Source organism: Triturus cristatus, chromosome 3_2, assembly GCF_964204655.1.
Source record: "Triturus cristatus chromosome 3_2, aTriCri1.1, whole genome shotgun sequence".
Classification (NCBI taxonomy): domain Eukaryota; kingdom Metazoa; phylum Chordata; class Amphibia; order Caudata; family Salamandridae; genus Triturus; species Triturus cristatus.
In genome coordinates, this window is record NC_140584.1 from 29,832,680 (window position 1) to 29,849,961 (window position 17,282).

General features: G+C 49.7%; 1 protein-coding gene across 3 annotated transcripts in view; it reads right to left on the minus strand.

Moving 5' to 3' along the window:
* PRDM10 (PR/SET domain 10) overlaps positions 1 to 17,282 on the minus strand; it is a 1,096,800-nt gene that overhangs the window by 307,943 nt on the left and 771,575 nt on the right. For all 3 annotated transcript variants that reach the window (XM_085647206.1, XM_085647205.1, XM_085647207.1), the window contains exon 18: positions 9,055 to 9,186. In XM_085647206.1, the coding sequence (XP_085503332.1) occupies positions 9,055 to 9,186 (132 nt within the window). The remainder of the gene's footprint in view (positions 1 to 9,054; positions 9,187 to 17,282) is intronic.

Here is a 17,282-nt window from a genome sequence, read left to right on the forward strand (position 1 = left end):
AAAGAAGGTCTAGTTCTAAGGACAACCTTGTCCGGATGAACAGCAAGAAAGGGAAGCTTGGAAAAAAGAGTTTGTAGCTCACTCAACCTGCGCGCAGAAGTAATGGCCACCAGAAGCACAAGTTACTACTTGTGTAATGATATATCTGTAAGAGATATTAGTTTGTGATAGATTCCTTACCTTAGAATAATCCCCAGGTGTCAGACTGCATCTGGAAAGTTTTGCTAGCAGTACCCCTGCACGTCAGTAGGTGGCGTTGTGCGGCTCCGCGTCCGTCGCTGGCATTGTAAGGGCCGAGATGACGTCACGGAGACTACTTAGGCGCCACCCATGCACGCTGACATCAGTTCTGTACATGACTTTCTGCGCCAGGAACGCTGAGCCAAGCAAGAAACTGACCACTGGTGCCAAGAAACTAGGGCCCTGAAAGGGATGACCTTAACCCTAGAAATCAGGTCGCAGAACGGGGAGGATGGGTGGGGCGGTATGGAATCTATCACTAACTAATGTCTCTTACAGATATATTGTTACATAAGTAGTAACTTGTGCATCTGAAAGAGACATGTTAGTGATAGATTCCTTACCTTAGAATAGATACCCCAGCAATACCAACCCCGGTGGTGGGTCTGCGAACAAGATTACACCAGAAAGTCACGGAGACCAGAACGGCCAAAGAAGCCGTCTCTCCGGACTTGACTGTCAAGGCAGTAATATTTGGTAAACGTGTGCAGCGAGTCCCACGTAGCTGCCTGACAAATGTTCTGCAAGGGGACACCGCGTCCCAAGGCAGTAGTGGCTGCCGTTGCCCTGGTAGAATGGGCACGCAGCCCCACAGGAGGCTCCTTCTTAGCCAACGAGTAACAGGCCTTGATGCACAGAACGACCCATCGAGAGATGGTCCGTTTGTGCACAGCACGACCCCTTTTGGCGCCCACGTAGCCAACAAAGAGCTGGTCATCCACCCGGAACTGGCGTGTGCGCTGCAGGTAGAACGACAGTGCACATTTTGGGTCCAGACGGTGGAGCCTCTCTTCCTCTTTCAAAGGATGGGGAGGCGGTGGGCAAAGTGATGGTCTGCCCGATGTGGAATGGTGTGACAACCTTTGGCAAAAAAGAAGGACGGGTCCTTAAAACCATTTTGTCCGCATGAACAGAAAGGAAAGGAAGTTTGGCAGAAAGAGCCTGGAGCTCACTCACTCTTCTGGCAGAGGTGATAGCTACCAGGAAAGCCAACTTGAGAGTGAGAAGACGCAAAGGACAGGTATGAAGGGGCTCGAAGGGAGCGCACATCAGATATGTCAAGACAAGGTTAAAGTCCCACTGAGGCATTATGAACGGCACAGGAGGAAACGTGTGCGTAATGCCTTTTAGGAAACTGTTAACAACCGGGGACTTAAAAAGAGAAGGCTGATCTGGAAGCCGTAAAAAGGTGGAGATGGCCGAAAGATAACCTTTGATAGTGCCCAGAGCAGAGCCCTGCTGGGCTAAAGAAAGAAGGAACAGAAGGACTTCGGAAAGAGGGGCAGAAAGGGGATCCACAGCCTTAGCTGTGTACCATACCACAAAGTTGTTCCACCTGCAGGCGTATACCGCTTTAGTAGAGGGACGCCTGGCTGCCAGAATGACATCACAGACTTCAGGAGGAAGATCAAAAGCTGTCAACTGTCACCGTTCAATCTCCACGCATGGAGGTGGAGGCTGGACAGGTTTGGGTGGAGGACCGTCCCCTGCTGCTGCGACAGGAGATCCTCCCGAAGAGGCAGTCGGATCGGGGCATCGATCGCCATGCTGAGTAGCTCAGGATACCAGTATCTTCATGCCCAATCCGGAGCCACAAAGATGACTTGGGCCCGGTCGCGCCGAATCTTCTTCAGCACTCTGGGCAGAATTGGTATAGGTGGAAAGGCGTACAACAGACCACAACTCCACTCGTGACGAAAAGCTTCGCCGAGCCAGTGCCGCCTTGGAAATTCCAACACGCAGAACTGATGACATTGCGCATTCTCTTCAGTGGCAAATAGATCTAACCAAGGCTCTCCCCACTGCTGAAAGAGACCTTGCACCACATCCAAGTTCAGACGCCATTCATGATCCATCAAGCACCGGCGGCTGAGTTTGTCCGCCTTGGCGTTCAGAGAACCTGCCAGGTGTTGAACCACCAAGGTGATACCTTGATGTTCCAGCCATGTACAGAGGCGCAGAGCCTCCTGACATAGGGTCCAGGACCCCACCCGCCCTGTTTGTTGCAATACCACATGGCGGTGGTGTTGTCCGTGAACACCTGCACCACACTTCCCTGGACAGAGGGAAGGAATGCCTTCAGTGCAAGTCGGATCGCCCGAATCTCCAACAGATAGATATGGAGCCGGGACTCCGCCGGAGACCAGAGGCCTCTGATCTCCGTCTCGCCCAAGCGGCCACCCCATCCCAGGAGGGACGCATCCGTCACCACTGTGTGCTCTGGTTGGTGAAGGGAGAGGGATCTGCCATTGACCCTATCGCGATTCGTGAGCCGCCACTGCAATTGCCGTGCAGTGCCCTCCGAGATCTGGACATGATTGGACAGGTTGCCCTGATGTTGCGCCCACTGGAACTTCAGGTCCCACTGCAGAGCCCGCATATGCCATCTGGCATGTGTCACCAGCAGGATGCAGGAGGCCATCAGGCCCAGAAGCCGGAGGGTCATCCTGACTGAAACCCGGGACAGAGGCTGAAAGATCGGAATCATAGCCTGAATATCCCGGACTCGCTGCTCGGGAGGATAAACCCGAAACAATGTCGAATCCAGAACCGCTCCGATGAAGGGGAGTTTCTGAGAGGGAATCAGGTGCGACTTCGGCACGTTGATGGAGAACCCCAGCAAAGGCAGGAGGTCGGCCATAGTCTGAAGGTGGTTGACGACTGCTTGGGGCGAGCTTGCCTTCAACAACCAGTCGTCGAGGTAAGGGAAGACTGACACCCCTGACCTGTGAAGATGAGCTGCGACCACCGACATCACTTTCATGAACACCCGAGGGGCGCAGGTAAGACCAAAGGGGAGCACGGCAAATTGAAAATGCTCCTGGCCTACCGCGAACCGCAGGTAACGCCGATGGGCCGGCAGGACGGGGATGTGAAAATATGCGTCCTGCAAGTCCAACGCTACCATCCAGTCTCCAGGGTCGGGGGCAAACAAGACCTGAGCGAGCGACAACATCTTGAACTTCCTTTCCGGAGGAAGCGGCTGACGTTCCTGAGATCCATGATAGGACGCAGGCCTTTGTCCTTCTAGAGCACCAGAAAGTAGTGGGGAAGGTCGAACTAGGAAGGTTTGGAAGCTGCTGCAGAGGGGGCTGGGGTGGACTGGCCCACACGCTGGCCCCCAGAACCACGCTGGTGGTTCTCACGTCCCCAGCCGCGCTGGGGCTGAATAGCTTGTGCCGGCCTGTGGCTCTGGGCGGACATAGTGGGGCACCCCTTCCGTAGCCACTAAAGGGGCGAAAGGCAGACTGCACAGAGCGGGTGTTGGAGAGGCCCAAGGACCTGTCCGTAGCTCGAGAGTCCTTAAAGCGCTCTAGCGCGTTGTCTGCCTGGTCACCGAAAAGGCGACGGACATCATAGGGTATGTCCCCTGAAAAACCAGTCTACGTTGAAATCGTACTGCCAAGTGCGTCAGCGGTATCCAGTCCATAGCGGATGGTAAACTTTGCTGCGTCTCTCCCCTCGGCAACTGCATGAGTGAGTATGGCCCGGGCCTCCTCGGGCATTGAGGCAGCACTTATGCCACTGTATCTCACACAGAGTGGAAATAACGGCCCAACAGACATGCGGTGTGTACCGACCGCAGTCCCAAGCTGGCGGAAGAAAAGATTTTCTTCCGCCAGCTTTTTGGATTCCATTTCCGGTGGGGCGGTAGGGAAGGCGCCTTTAGAAGTGGAGGCTTGAACCATCAAGCTCTCAGGTGTGGGGTGTTGGGAGAGGAAAGTGGGGTCACCTGGGGCCGGGCGGTGGAGTTGGTCAATCATCCTGTCCACAGGAGCCCCTGTGTTGGGCCTGGACCAGGTGCCCAAAAGGATGTCTGTGAGGGTTTCATTAAACGGGTGAAGGTCGAGGGGAAGTCGAAGAGAGACGATGCTTCTTTGACTTCTTCTTGTGCTTGTGGATTTCGGTCAGGAGGAAAATAATATAAAAGGTCAATCAAGGACAGTTTGGATGCTTGAAAAGGTTCCTTCAAGTCCTTATTCCTCCTTGATATCTCTGGCAGGTTTCCTAAGCCACATCCTCTGGTAATGCAATTGTGAGAAAGTGCCATCTTTCTTGGATGGTATGCCCCCACTTTTTGCTGAATTGCTGATGTACTTTGACTGAGTGTGCCCTGGGCTCCTGCCAATCAGGTACCCAGGGCCTATGTTCCTTACCTAAACCTGCATGAAGCCTATAACCCAATTGGCCACATATCAGGCCCTGGTAAATGGTACCCTAGGTACCCAGGGCCTTGTGACCAGAGAAGGCCCCTAAGGGCTGCAGCACTTATTGTGCCACCCTTAGAGGCCCTGTACCCTGGCACGCACACACTGCCTTAGCAGGCTGAGTGTCTGGGTGCAGAACAAAACAGAGAGTCGACATGGCACACATCCCTGTGTGCCATGCCAACAACACACACTGCCCTGGCATACCTCAGTCACCCCTCTAGCTGGGTGCCTTATGCCAGTGGTGTGGGTACAGGTGCATGAGCCCTGTACCCCTACAGTACCCAGGTCCATTCCTGGGCACTGTAAATGCAGTGCTGCCACTAAGAGTATATGGTGCTTGGAGGTCATCAACACGAACTCCAAGCACCGTGATGGCAACACTGAAGACTGAGAAGTTTGGTATCAAACTTCTCAGCACATTAAACCTGCACTGATGCCAGTGTGGGATTTAATGTACAATGCACGAAAGAGGGCAACTTCGAGTTGCCCCCTGAACCTAACCTACAATCCACGTCCTGTTTGAGGGGCTGCCTAGGCTGCCACACAGCAGACATGTTGCTGGACCCCTGGGTAGAGAGCCATCCGCTCTCCTGGGCCTGCAACAATGCACATCCTGGGCGAGGTGCTAGGTCCCCTCCCCCAGTATGGGCAGGGGAAGCTTCAAAGGCATGCCGCCTTTGTGAGCTTCTTCAGGCCACTGGCTGTACTCAGCAACTGGCCCCCACCGGTTCTGACCCCCACTCTGGCGGGAAGACTGGTGGGAAACCCCAAGGGAGGAAAGGGGGTGCGCCATCCTCTGCCAACCCCACCCCTCAGGTGGGGGAGGCGAGGTGAAGCACATCTCCGTTCTCTCGCCATCTTGAAGATGGGGGGCCCTGCCCAATCAGGACTAGGCTACTGCCCCCCTCCCACAGGAGAGTGGCAGGATAGGGGGTGTACCCACCCCAGGGAAGGGACCCATTGGTCCCTGCCCTTTACCTACCTGTAACGCCCCTAAATTTAGTATTTAGAGGCACCCTGAACCTTCCTTCCTGAGATCCAGACACTGAAACAAGCAAGAAGAACAAGAAACAAGAAGACCTGGCGTGCAGCTGCTAGCAAGCGGAAGACACCAACTGATTTGGCCCCAGCCCTACAGGCCTGTTGACCCTCGAAACTGCTCCTGCTAAAACCTGGCATCTCCAGTGGTCAGCAACCTCAAAAACTCAGGAGGACCTGACTGCTTTTTGACTCTAAAAAGACTGGGACTCCCACAAGCAGTGGTTCTGCTCAAAGCAAGTAACAAGCCCCTGGTGCCAACCAGGAACCGCGACTCCTGCACACTCTGCACCTGCCAAGCCTGACCTGTGCTGGAGTGTACAAAGACCACGAGGACGTCCCCCCGGCGACTGTGACCCCGAATCCAGCACCCAAGGACCTACCTTGCCGCTCCTGACGACTCCTGCAGCCTCAGAACCAGGAACTCCTCCAACCGCAACCATCTGAGGGTAAGATTTCCTGACGCGAAAAGACACCCCTTCAGCCGGTGCCCTGCGGCCCCCTGTACCCAGCTCCTGGGTGTCTACCTAACCTACAGCCTCCCAACTTACCTCTCGAAGTGGTGGTCGCACCTGAAGAATCTTCGTCCCCGAGCTTGCAGCCTTTGTTCGTCACTGAGTTTCTCCATTGAAATCCATTGAGTGCTCGACGGCTCAAAAGCACCCTGCACCCAGCCGCCCCAGTGCCCCTGGGAGTGCAACCTCTGTCCTATTTTTCTTCCCCACTTGCCATGAGCAAGTGACCAGGAGCCCAGCTCCCACAGCCGCGTGGCCTGCCTGCTAGCAGCCACCAACCAAAGGCCCCCTGCCCGCCATAGGCTAACATTGGGCCTAACACTCTCTGCACCCGGCTGCCCCTGTGCCGCTGAGGGTGTAACAACTGTACCTACCTGACCCTGGGAGACCCCTGAGTCTATGCCCAGAACCTTAACTCTGCCAGTCGAGTACTTACCCAAAAGCCGATAACTCACTTTTCTTCCATAGGGTAACATTGACTGGTTTCACTTGGAAATTCTTCCAAGTGTCGAGTTTTGAAACTTTAAAATATTCACCTAAAATCAGCCGAATAACGAAAACGAAATTACTCACCTGTTATCAGGAGAGATCCCAGTGCTGGATCTTGGTGCCCGATGGATTTAGCCCCAGATCTATGTACTGGGGTGAATGCATGACATTGTTCTGTATTCTGTCCATCAACTGTTGCTTTTGCATTTGTCACCCCGAGTGGGACGGGTATGCTCAGACGTGAATCCCGTGCTCTCCATGCCACTGGAATCAAGCTATCCTGTCTGAAGAGGGGTGAAACCCCGAAACCGGTCCTAGGATGCTTGTTTCCAGTCCAGGGAGGACCTGGCTTGGCAGTTCGGGCTGGACTGTTCCCATGGGGCACAGGGTCAAGACTGATTTGCATATGGCTGGGTTCAAACTGGAATGGCATGGTGAGCAAACAAACGATAGATTTAGGCCCGGATCTCTGTACTGGGGTGAATGTATGACATTGTTCTGCATTCTGTCCATCAACTGTTGTTTTTGGATCTTGGTGCCCAGCACTGACCCTGAAAAGTAATTACAACCGTACTTACCAATAACTTGATTTTTCTCCATAGGATTACATTGCCTAGTTTTTGCCAGAAATTCTTCTAAGTGTCGATTTTTGAAACTTACAAATATTCACTAAAAATCACCTGTGTAACAAAAACAATTTCTTTCAACTGTTTACAGGAAATGCACCAGGGTTGAATCCAGGATCCAACCCTGAGTAAGAAAATCATTTGTATAGTAACTGAAACTGCATTTACCTAAAAAGTTCCATTGAGCTCAATGTTATAATTGTGTTTGAATCGTGTTGCCTATTTCAACAACTGTATCTATTGCATTCAAAAGTCTATTGCCTATTGAAAGTATTTAACTAAAGCATCTCATTCTGAGAAAGTATATTTTGATACCTATTGTTGGTTCTAAAATAAAACAACCATATATTTTTATATACAAACCATTGGCCTAGAGTTCAGTTCTTGAGTGTGTGAGACCATTTGCTGACTGAGTGTGTAAAACAAATGCAGTACACTGTCCTCTGATACTGCCTTACTGCTCGACCACGCTACCACTTTAGAGAGTAAGGTTATATCTAACTTTAGCCTCTGCCAAACCTCTAGGGACTGTGAAGTCTGTGCACACTGTACCTATTTGGGAACAGTATATACAGAGCCACTTTCTTACAGCAATCCCGTGCTAAATTCCATTAATCTATGCATTATTTTTTTTTAGCTGTCGTCTATCTGAAAGCGGACTTATTCCTGACTGAATTTTTCTCTCTTTCGTAATGCCTGCCATGATTCATAACGTCTCACTTTGGAAAAGCTTTTAAAAATTAAATTTAATCGATCTTCAAACACTCAATTAAAATTTTTAACATGGAAAAAGATTGCTCCTACTTGGTTCTCGTTCTTACATGCATCAAGTGTGCGTCCTCTATTAAGACTGTGCACTGAGTGCTAACAAAATAAATGTTTACATATGAAGTAAAAAAATCGTTTTTTATGCATATCAAATTAACAATGGAGCAATTAAAGTAATTTTCATCAGTGGTCACTTATGCTCCCATAACCTATGTTCAATTTTTAAGGTGGTGCAGGGAGGAGTGTATATATAACACCAATTGTATCCATCGGCAGAATCGTATACTCAAAGCAGTTATTTTGTCTTAGTGTTACAGCTCCATCCCTAGGTAGTCTCTATGGCTCAACCCCCTTGTTCGCATTTCTTGGGCTCTTTTTTGGGACTAGGAGTTACTGATTCACATTTGTGGAGTCCACTCCTGTGGCCATGTTGTAAAACTCCATTAGGATTGGAAACTTGAGTTTTCTCTCTGACTTTCTGCTTTTCTAAAAGGCTCTCCTTCCAAGATCATAAACTAACTCCACATTGCTACCTAACTAGATCCTTCTTATCAGTGCCAAGTAGAAATCCTTTTGGCCTGCATACATGAAGAGCCATATACAAAGGGTGATAGAAAACACCAATAAATTGGTAAGACGCGTTGGTTGCAGCTTTAGCAACGAAAAGCACAAAATTAAAATCAATTGGACCCCTTCAATCAGAGTATGGTAGAATAAAATATAGAACCCTGCGGTTATGGAAAAATGTCAGTATCAATAAGGAATAAACATGGTCATTTTATTGCGTTTTAGTCTCTAATGTAAAATAGCTAAATGATTCCAGGCAAAATGGATCCAGAGAATACAAACTATGTGACACCTTTAAAAACTATAAGCCCTAGCATCTGGCATTTAAAGGATGATGATCTGGCACAGGAAATGCACATATTCAAAATGCTTGTTGACTGATTCTCTATCCATTGAGTGATGAAGATAAGTTTCTGTAAATAATGGCAAAAAGCCATGCTGAAGCTAATATTCGCGTGTTTCTTTATCTAAAAACGTAACACGTTTGAATCTTGTTCTGACAAAATACCCAACACTGACGTCATCTTACATTATATGTCGAATACAAATGTGATAGAAAATGCCTGATACTTATAATACATAAAATATTTGAATTCTTACCACAACAGGTTCGCCTGTTGCGCTATCGGCAGTGAGGACCCCAGGTGCGGCATTGATTGCAGGCGCATGAATTGTGCTCGGCAGCTGAGCATATTCCGGATGCTTCTTTCGAATGTGCTGCACCATCTTTGTCTGTAGGATATAGAGAGAAAAGGCAAGTCATGTATGCAGGGCCACCCAGAAGGTTATATGTGAACACTGGGAATGCTTGGGAATGAACGATAGGTGGCATAAATCAGTTGCCATCTGAACAATCACTCACACCATGCTCACTTCACCTCTTCGCAGGCCTAAATTTTGCAACGTCGTTCATGGGGCCATTTATGCCTGTTCAGTGACAAATCTAGAATACAAACCTCTAATATCTTTTGCCTGCTTGAAAGTACTTTTCATTACAGTTCAAAAGTCATAAGAACTTTCCCTTCTATATATGCCTTTATATAGTTTATCAAGCCCTTTCATATATCACTACATTACTGTATGTCAGACCCTATTCGGAGGGCCACAACTGTGGTGGCTAACATCATTTGCCTACAGTGTTCTGCTATGGCTCTGCAAATATAGCAACATGGAACCTTTCCGCACTCGTCTCTTATGGTAGCAAACACCAGCAATCAAAGTCTCTTTCCAAAGGTAGTGTGGCTGACAAAGGCCCAGAATTCAAACAGTAGACATAATAACTCACTGTCCAGCCAAGTACTCGTCTTTTAGTAAAAGCAGAGCAAATCGAAGTCTACAAAATCAGAGAGGGATACAACTACAAAGTTAATGATCTCACCCACAGGCTGTTAGTTAAGCACTACACATTCTACACTGTCTTTCTCTCAACTCTACAGTGCCCCTCAACGTCTAAGGTGACTTCCCCAAAATTGAGTCTTGGGCAAGATTAAGCAAAGATGCAATTTAACTAAGCTGTTGTGACATTGGCAACTTTTAGGTTAGTTAGAACAGTTTTAAGGCCAAAGAGTTCTCACTTTTGTGGTTGGGCCTCATGTTACCTGCAGCTGGATGATGCGTTCAAACTTGCACAGTCTGCATGTTCTTCAGTTTCGCTTGAACGTAGTAGTGGCTTCTCTTCTCACTCGAGCCAATAAGGGGATCAGCATGATAGGCCATACTGATAGGTGCCTGTCTTCGCTAGTTGTGACTTCCAAGCCAGGGCCATGTCTTCTGTTTCGGCAGCACTGGTAGCTACTCTTTGTTATTTGTCACATATAAGCCCTTTGGGCAGGCTGCTGGGGTGCCACTCGGCACTCTGTTCTTTGGTTTAATATTTCTTTGCATTGTTCGGCATATTAACTATGCTCTGGGAGACTAGATGACCTCTCACGGCCAGTTCCAGCGATTTTTCCATTTGTCAGTTGGTTCATCTGGGTGCTCCACAGACTGGGCTTCTGTTTCTTGACAGTTTCTCCTTCTGCATGGCCAAGCACTCTCCTTCCTTCTCTGGGCAGGCAGATTGGGTTCTAGGCTCTTGGCAGACCCACAACTACTCCACAAAGTTGCGCAGACTTCAGGTAATGTTCCCTCACCACTGGGACCTTGGTTGTCATGTTAACATCTGCCGTGGTCTAACAGCAGCTCTTCGAGTACTCAGTGGAGTACTCTCATCCTTGGTCAAAAAGAACTTGGAACTGTAACGAAGTAGGGATGATACTCATTTTCCAGACACAGGATGTGGATCCACTGTCTAAGGTTCTGGAACCGGTTTTTGGTGGTTCTCTTTCAGTTGTCATTTTCTGTCAGTAGTGTTGTCACTGTCTTTGTCCAAGGTGATGGCTCTCACAGCACGTAGTGATGCTGCAGGCTCCAAGCAGGAGTATTCAAAACATGGGCAAAATGAGCACCTGGCTACCATCAGCCTTCCTGAAGCAGCAATCAGGGACAGACAAAAGGGCAGGCCTTGCTTAGAAACGTTCCCACTTTTAACAACAGAATCTGCTGACTCAGTCCCGCTCAAGAAGATCGTTCAGCAACACTTTGCCAAATGTTCTTGTCAAATTTGTAATGGAAGTACTGTCTATATCCCCTCACTCTAGTGTCTGGGTCTACAACTTCCAGATACAGCAGTGCAAGCAATCTACTTTCATAGTCTAGTCTGGGGAAGTTGTATCTGTCCTCCATCTTTCGCCATCTTAAAACAGGGTTCATCCAAAGTGGATTACTTGTCTACAGGGAAATATACTCACATTGCACACAAATACTCGCTGTTATTTATGTGCCATGCATATACAATGTGCACATGTATTTGGTACACACAGGTAATGCCAACACATGGGTCTCTGTGTCATATCACAGGGACACTTTTACCTAAGTAGGGCTGGGTATGCCGCACTCCCACTGACAGCGAAAAAATGTCTGATTAGGACTTATGATTAAAAAAAAATCGGTACGCTGCCGCCAGCAGTTAATGTCAACAACATTAGTCTCCTGTCAACAAAAGAGGGCAAGTTTGGTGTGCCTCTTAAGGGGACAGAACCAGTCCTGGGCCTTTGCATTACCATGGTTATGCCAAGGACACAGCGCACATGCTAGATTAGCATGTTAGATGGGCTGGTAAAAAGTCTGAATTCCAGTCTCATATGCAGTGGGTAACTCAGGCAAGGATGCACGCCAGTATACCTTGCAGGGGGCATTCCAGTCCCAACACTGTCAACCCCTTAAATCCTTTCTGAGCCAAAAGCACAGAAACAGAGTGACCAACCTGGAGCAGTTCAGTTGGTGAAGGCTGCTCTAATTACTTGATTCCTGACGTTCAAATGTAAGCACAACATCTCTATTAATCATCAGATGTGTCCAGCCACGCGACAATCTCTTTATCCCTATGTCAATAATTCAGTCATCAAATCAACAGAATGAAAGTTTCTTCTAACTTATTTTTTTTTTTTTTATTTTTTTTTTTTAAACCTTTATTGACATTTCAAGCAATTACACATATGGGCCTACAACCCCCGGGGCCGGCCGCTAAACAATCAGAATAACAGAAAGCAGGTCTATCACAGTCAGTACCTCGGGGAGCAAAATCTCGACACTAGCATACTCCCAGTCTCTGAACAGCCCAGCTAGGAGACCAGGATAATAAAGGTTTACATTTTATAATAGAAAAGGATGGAAGGATCAGGTGCCAAACAGTTTCCCAACAGCGAAAAATGGCAGGCAGAACGATGAACGTAAACAATACACAGCAGTCTATCTAAGCAATGGCGCTGAAACAGTAAGTTCAGGATGTGGAGGAATGACACGGCCATTTGCGCCTGCAACCCCCTGCCCCAAGACCCAGGAAACTCCACGGAAATTATGGCACTCCGGAAACAGCAGTGATTAACAACAAAGGAGTACTACCATACTGATCCCAGAAAAAGACAAAGAAGAGCAAGAGAAGAAAAGGAGGCCATAGAAAAAGGAGGTGAAAGACTAAAGGATCCCCCCCCCCAACCCCCCACCCTGCACCTCTGCAGATGAGTACGGCCCCCCCCCCCAGCAGTGTGCCTGTCGCCCCGGAACCAGACCCGAAATATAGAAGAACAGATAAAAGAAGTGGGAAAGGAGCCCCCACCAGACGGGGGGTAGAGAGAGTATTAATAAACTGGAGGAGGGCCTGCAAAACACGCCCCCGGTTTCTCCCTCCCGCACCACACGGTTTCCCATAAAGCATACAATAAGGAACACAAAATCGACCCTGTCAGAGGAGTAAGGAGCATTACGCACTTGGTACACTAACAATTATGCCATGAGAGCACACAACTCCCGAGCCCGCCCGCCTAGTAGGTGACCACCTCGGAAGGGTCAGCATCATCCTTGGCCACTCTTTGCAAACCCACCCATGCATTCCCCTCGTCCCAGTGCCATGTCCAATGTTACCAGGAAGAGAAGTGTCCAATAAAACTCAGGAAGCGACACACACAGGTAGGGTAAAGGGCTCTGAAGATCGACACAGTCAGCTCTAGGGAGGATCGTCTTTCCCGATGCCGAGCCAGGATTTACACTGCACACCAGGCCCAGGAAGGCGGAATCAGCCAGGGCGGGCGACCGTTGCTTGGACGTTGCCTGGGTCGTCGGAGACCGCGCACGGGACAAGGCCACATCCCCCCGCTCAGGTCCGAAACCTCCGGAACAGACCAAATCCACAGCCAGCTGATCGCGCGTTAATATACTGTCCGGAGAGTCCAGGTGTGCACTATTCACAGGGGCGGCCACGACACTGTCCCCCCGTGCGCGGCGTGAGAAGTCCCAGTGTACCTGGGGATAGGCAGGCGGCAACTGTTCCGACGCTGATGTCCCTCCATCGAGCTTGCTCCCCAACACCCAGGCTCCGTGAATCAGGGTGGAGTGAAGGGCACCGAGAGCCTCGAGAAGGTCACCGTACCCCAGTACAGCTCCCGGCGCTCGCTCCGCTACGCTCCTCAGAGTCACACCCTCCCAATCCTGTTGCAACCCAGTGTACAGGATGGTGGACTCTGGCATACCAAAATGGCCGCTGGGTAGGTCCATCCCAGATCGGGACCGGGGCTCAGACACAAGCGCCTCGGGTTCCATGGCACTGGTAACTGGGTTCCGAGGGCGGGCAAGCAATGTGTCCGGTGTGTGGTCACGGGCCACAGTCGTCCCCACCACGGACCAGCGCCCACGAAAATCCGGGAGCAGCCCGCAAGAATCGGGACAAGTTACGGGCGGCGTCCGGGCAGCTCACCGGCGAAGGCTGAAGCAATAACCGGAGAGTCCTGTAGTTGCCACCTCAGGCACGCACTCGTTCAGCTACGCTTAGTGGTAGGAGCGACCACGGCGAAGCGCAGTCCGACATTCGCACCACTCCGGCAGTCCGACCCCACCCAGTCACCAAAGGCCGTTGTTGTTGCACTGCCGTCCGGCCACGGCGTTCACTCGAGATCCTGGCTCCGGGGCTGCACAGGCCGCAAACTTCAGACGGACATTTCTCCGGCGGTACCGCTGCCAGAAACTTCGGGGTCACAAGGCCGGTTGCCGCTCGCGTTCACCAACACGGGTAGATAGCGCAGGCTAAGGATCTCGTGCAGGATATCTGTGCGGGGTGCGGAGGTTCACGGAGCCGGGAGCCTACGCTGCCGTCCCGGTCGCCATCTTGGCTCCTCCCCCCTTCTAACTTATTTAACCTCCTTGGTTCATTAGGTCTTTGGATTAAAAGCAGATGTATCCCTCCACTGATCTTCTAATCGACATCAAGCTGTGAAAAAGATGAAAACCACTTCAATATGACATTCAACTGAGCCTCCACTCCCAGAGGTGAAAAGTTCTGTATCGAAGTGTAAACCACTGAGTCTTCTTTGAAGTGTATGGATCTGTTGTTGTGACCATTGTACGTGACAATCTTGTTTACAAAAACATCTTTTTCAAAAATAACATTTCAAATTTATATTTTACAATAACCTTGTTTTCCATTAATGTCTTAGAAAAAGCTAACACTGCTGTCCATGGCAACAAAAACGAAATTTTGCCTAAATGTATTTACATGTAAAAATACACTTTTAAATTTAACATGCAGAAGAGTGAGGCCAAGATGGCAGCATGGTAGAAGGCTTCGCTCTCTCTTCCATCAGGGCCCGCCATGAATGAGATCCCCATCCCAGGAAGCTGGGGACCTATTTGAAGGAACAGCTGTACCCTGTGAGAAAGTGGCTCTGTATATACTGTTCCCTAATAGGTACAGGGTGTACAGAGTCCACAGTCCCCCAGAGGCTGATAGAGGTCAAAGTTAGGTATGACCTTACTCTCAAAAGTGGTAGCTTGGTCGAGCAGTAAGGCAGTACCAGAGGACAGTGTAAAGCATTTATTGTACACACTCAGTCAGCAAATGGTTTCACACACTCAATAACTGAACTCTAGGCCAATGATTTGTATATATAAAATATATGCTTGTTTTATTTTTAGAACCACAAAGGGGGTAAAAATATACTTTCTCAGAATGAGAGGTTGAATATAAATACTTTTGTTTCAAGCAATAAATTTGTGTAAACAGTCACAGTTGGTTGCAATAAACAATCCTATTTCCTAAACATAACAATGCATTGAGCTCAATGGTAAATTCAGGTTATTTGTAATAAATTACTTTTCAGATTACTTTTGGAATTCCAGGTCTGGATCCTAGAACCAGCCTGGGGTCAGTATTCAGAATCAAGTGATGAAAGTCGACTTAATAACTGTAATGATTTTTAAATAATATTTAGCTATTTCAAAAGTTAGCACTTAGAAAATATTTCACAGAAAACATTCAATGGATCTCTATGGCAAGAAATTCAAATTGCAGGTAGAGTACTTTATCGTTACTTTAGTAATCCAGGACTGGGTGCCTAGACCCAGGACTGGGGTCCTTATCAAAAACAGGTAAGTAATTTGGTTTGCAGAAATGGTACGATTTTAAAAGAATATTTCAAATTTGCAAAAATAGACACTTAGAAGAAATTTCACAGAAAAGCAGACAATGGTTTCCTATGGGAGAAAAATGAGTTAGAGGTAAGTATAGTTGTGAGTACTTTTCAGGGTCAGGGCTGGGCACCAAGATCCAGCACTGGGAGCTCACCCAGGAACAGGTGAGTAAATTCGTTTTTGTCACTTGGCTGATTTTTGGTGAATTTTTACAGTTTTGAAAAGTTCACACTTAGAAGATTTTTGAAGAAAAAGCCAGTCAATGTTACCCTATGAGGAAAATGAAGTTAGCGGTTTAAGGGTAAGTACTCGACTGGCAGAGTTGAAATTCCGGGCATAGACTCAGGGGTCCCCCAGTGTCAGGTAGGTACAGTTGGTTCACCCTCAGCGGTTTCAGGACGGCCGGGTGCAGAGTGAGTTAGGCCCAATGTTATCCTATGAGGGATAGGGGGGCCTTAGTTGGTGGCTGCTGTCTGGCAAGCCACGCGTCTGTGGGAGCTGGGCTCCTGGTCACTTACTCAGGGCAAGTGGGGAAGTAAGTTAGTGTAGAGAGTGCACTGCCAGGGCCACTCGGGCGGCTGGGTGCAGGGTGCTTTTGAGCCTTCGGGCGCTCAATGGAAATCAATGGGAATGTTCCGGTTTGGAAAAAGGCTGCAGGCTCGGGGACGAGGATGTTTCCGGTGCCACCACCACTTCGAGGGGTGAGTTGGGTAGTTGTAGGTTAGGTGGGTACCCCGGGATTGGGCACAGGGGGCCGCAGGGCGCCGGGTGCAGGGGTGCCTTTTGACGTCGGGAATCTTACCCTCTGGTTGATCGCGGCTGGGGTGGCACTCGGTTCTGAGGCTGCAGGCTTCGTCCAGGATGTCGAGGGGGGTCCTTGGGTGCCGGACTCGGGGTCACAGTCGCCGTGGGGTCGTCCTCAGGGTCTTTGTCCACTCCGGCACTGGCCAGGCTTGGCTGGTGCAGAGTGTGTTGGGTCCGCGGTTCCGGGCTGCTGCCAGGAGTTAGGAATAGGTTTCTCGAGTAGAGCCTCTACTCATGGGAGTCCCAGGGAATCAGAGGTCAAAGGTAGCCAGGTCCTCCGGGGTTTTTGAGGTTGCTGGCCACAAGAGATGCCGCGCTGGAGCAGGAGCAGGTTCGAGGGTCGACAGGCCGGTAGGGCTGGGGCCAAAGCAGTTGGTGTCTTCCTCTTTTTAGCAGCTGCAGGGCAGGTCTTTTTTTCTTCTTGCTCTTCTTGTAGGTTTCTATCTGGAATCTAGGGAAGGAAGGTTCAGGGGGCCCCTAAATACTAGATTTAGGGGCGTTACAGGTAGGTGAAGGCCAGGGACCAATGGGTCCTTGTCCTGGGGTGGGTACACCCCCTATCCTGCCTCTCTCCTGTGGGAGGAGGGCAGTAGCCTAATCCTGATAGGGTAGGGCCTCCCATCTTCAAGATGGCGAGAGCCCGGAGATGTGCTTCACCTCGCCTCCCCCACCTGAGGGGTGGGGTGGGCAGGCTGGCACATCCCCTGTCCTTGTATGGGGTTTCCGGCCAAGCTTCCTGCCAGAGTGGGGGGTTGCAGTGGCCTGGGGAAACTCCAACTGGCGGCATGCCTTTGAAGCTTCCCTTTGCTCATCCTGGGGGAGGAGATTTCTCACCTCACCCAGGATGTGCATTGTTGCAGGCCCGGGAGAGCAGGGGCTCTCCCACCCAGGGGTCCAGCAACGTGTCTGCTGTGTGGCAGCCTGGGCAGCCTCAGAGCAGACGTGGATTGTAGGTTAGCTGTAAGGGGGCATCTCTAAGATGCCCTCTGGGGTGCTTAGTACATTAAATCCCACACTGGCATCAG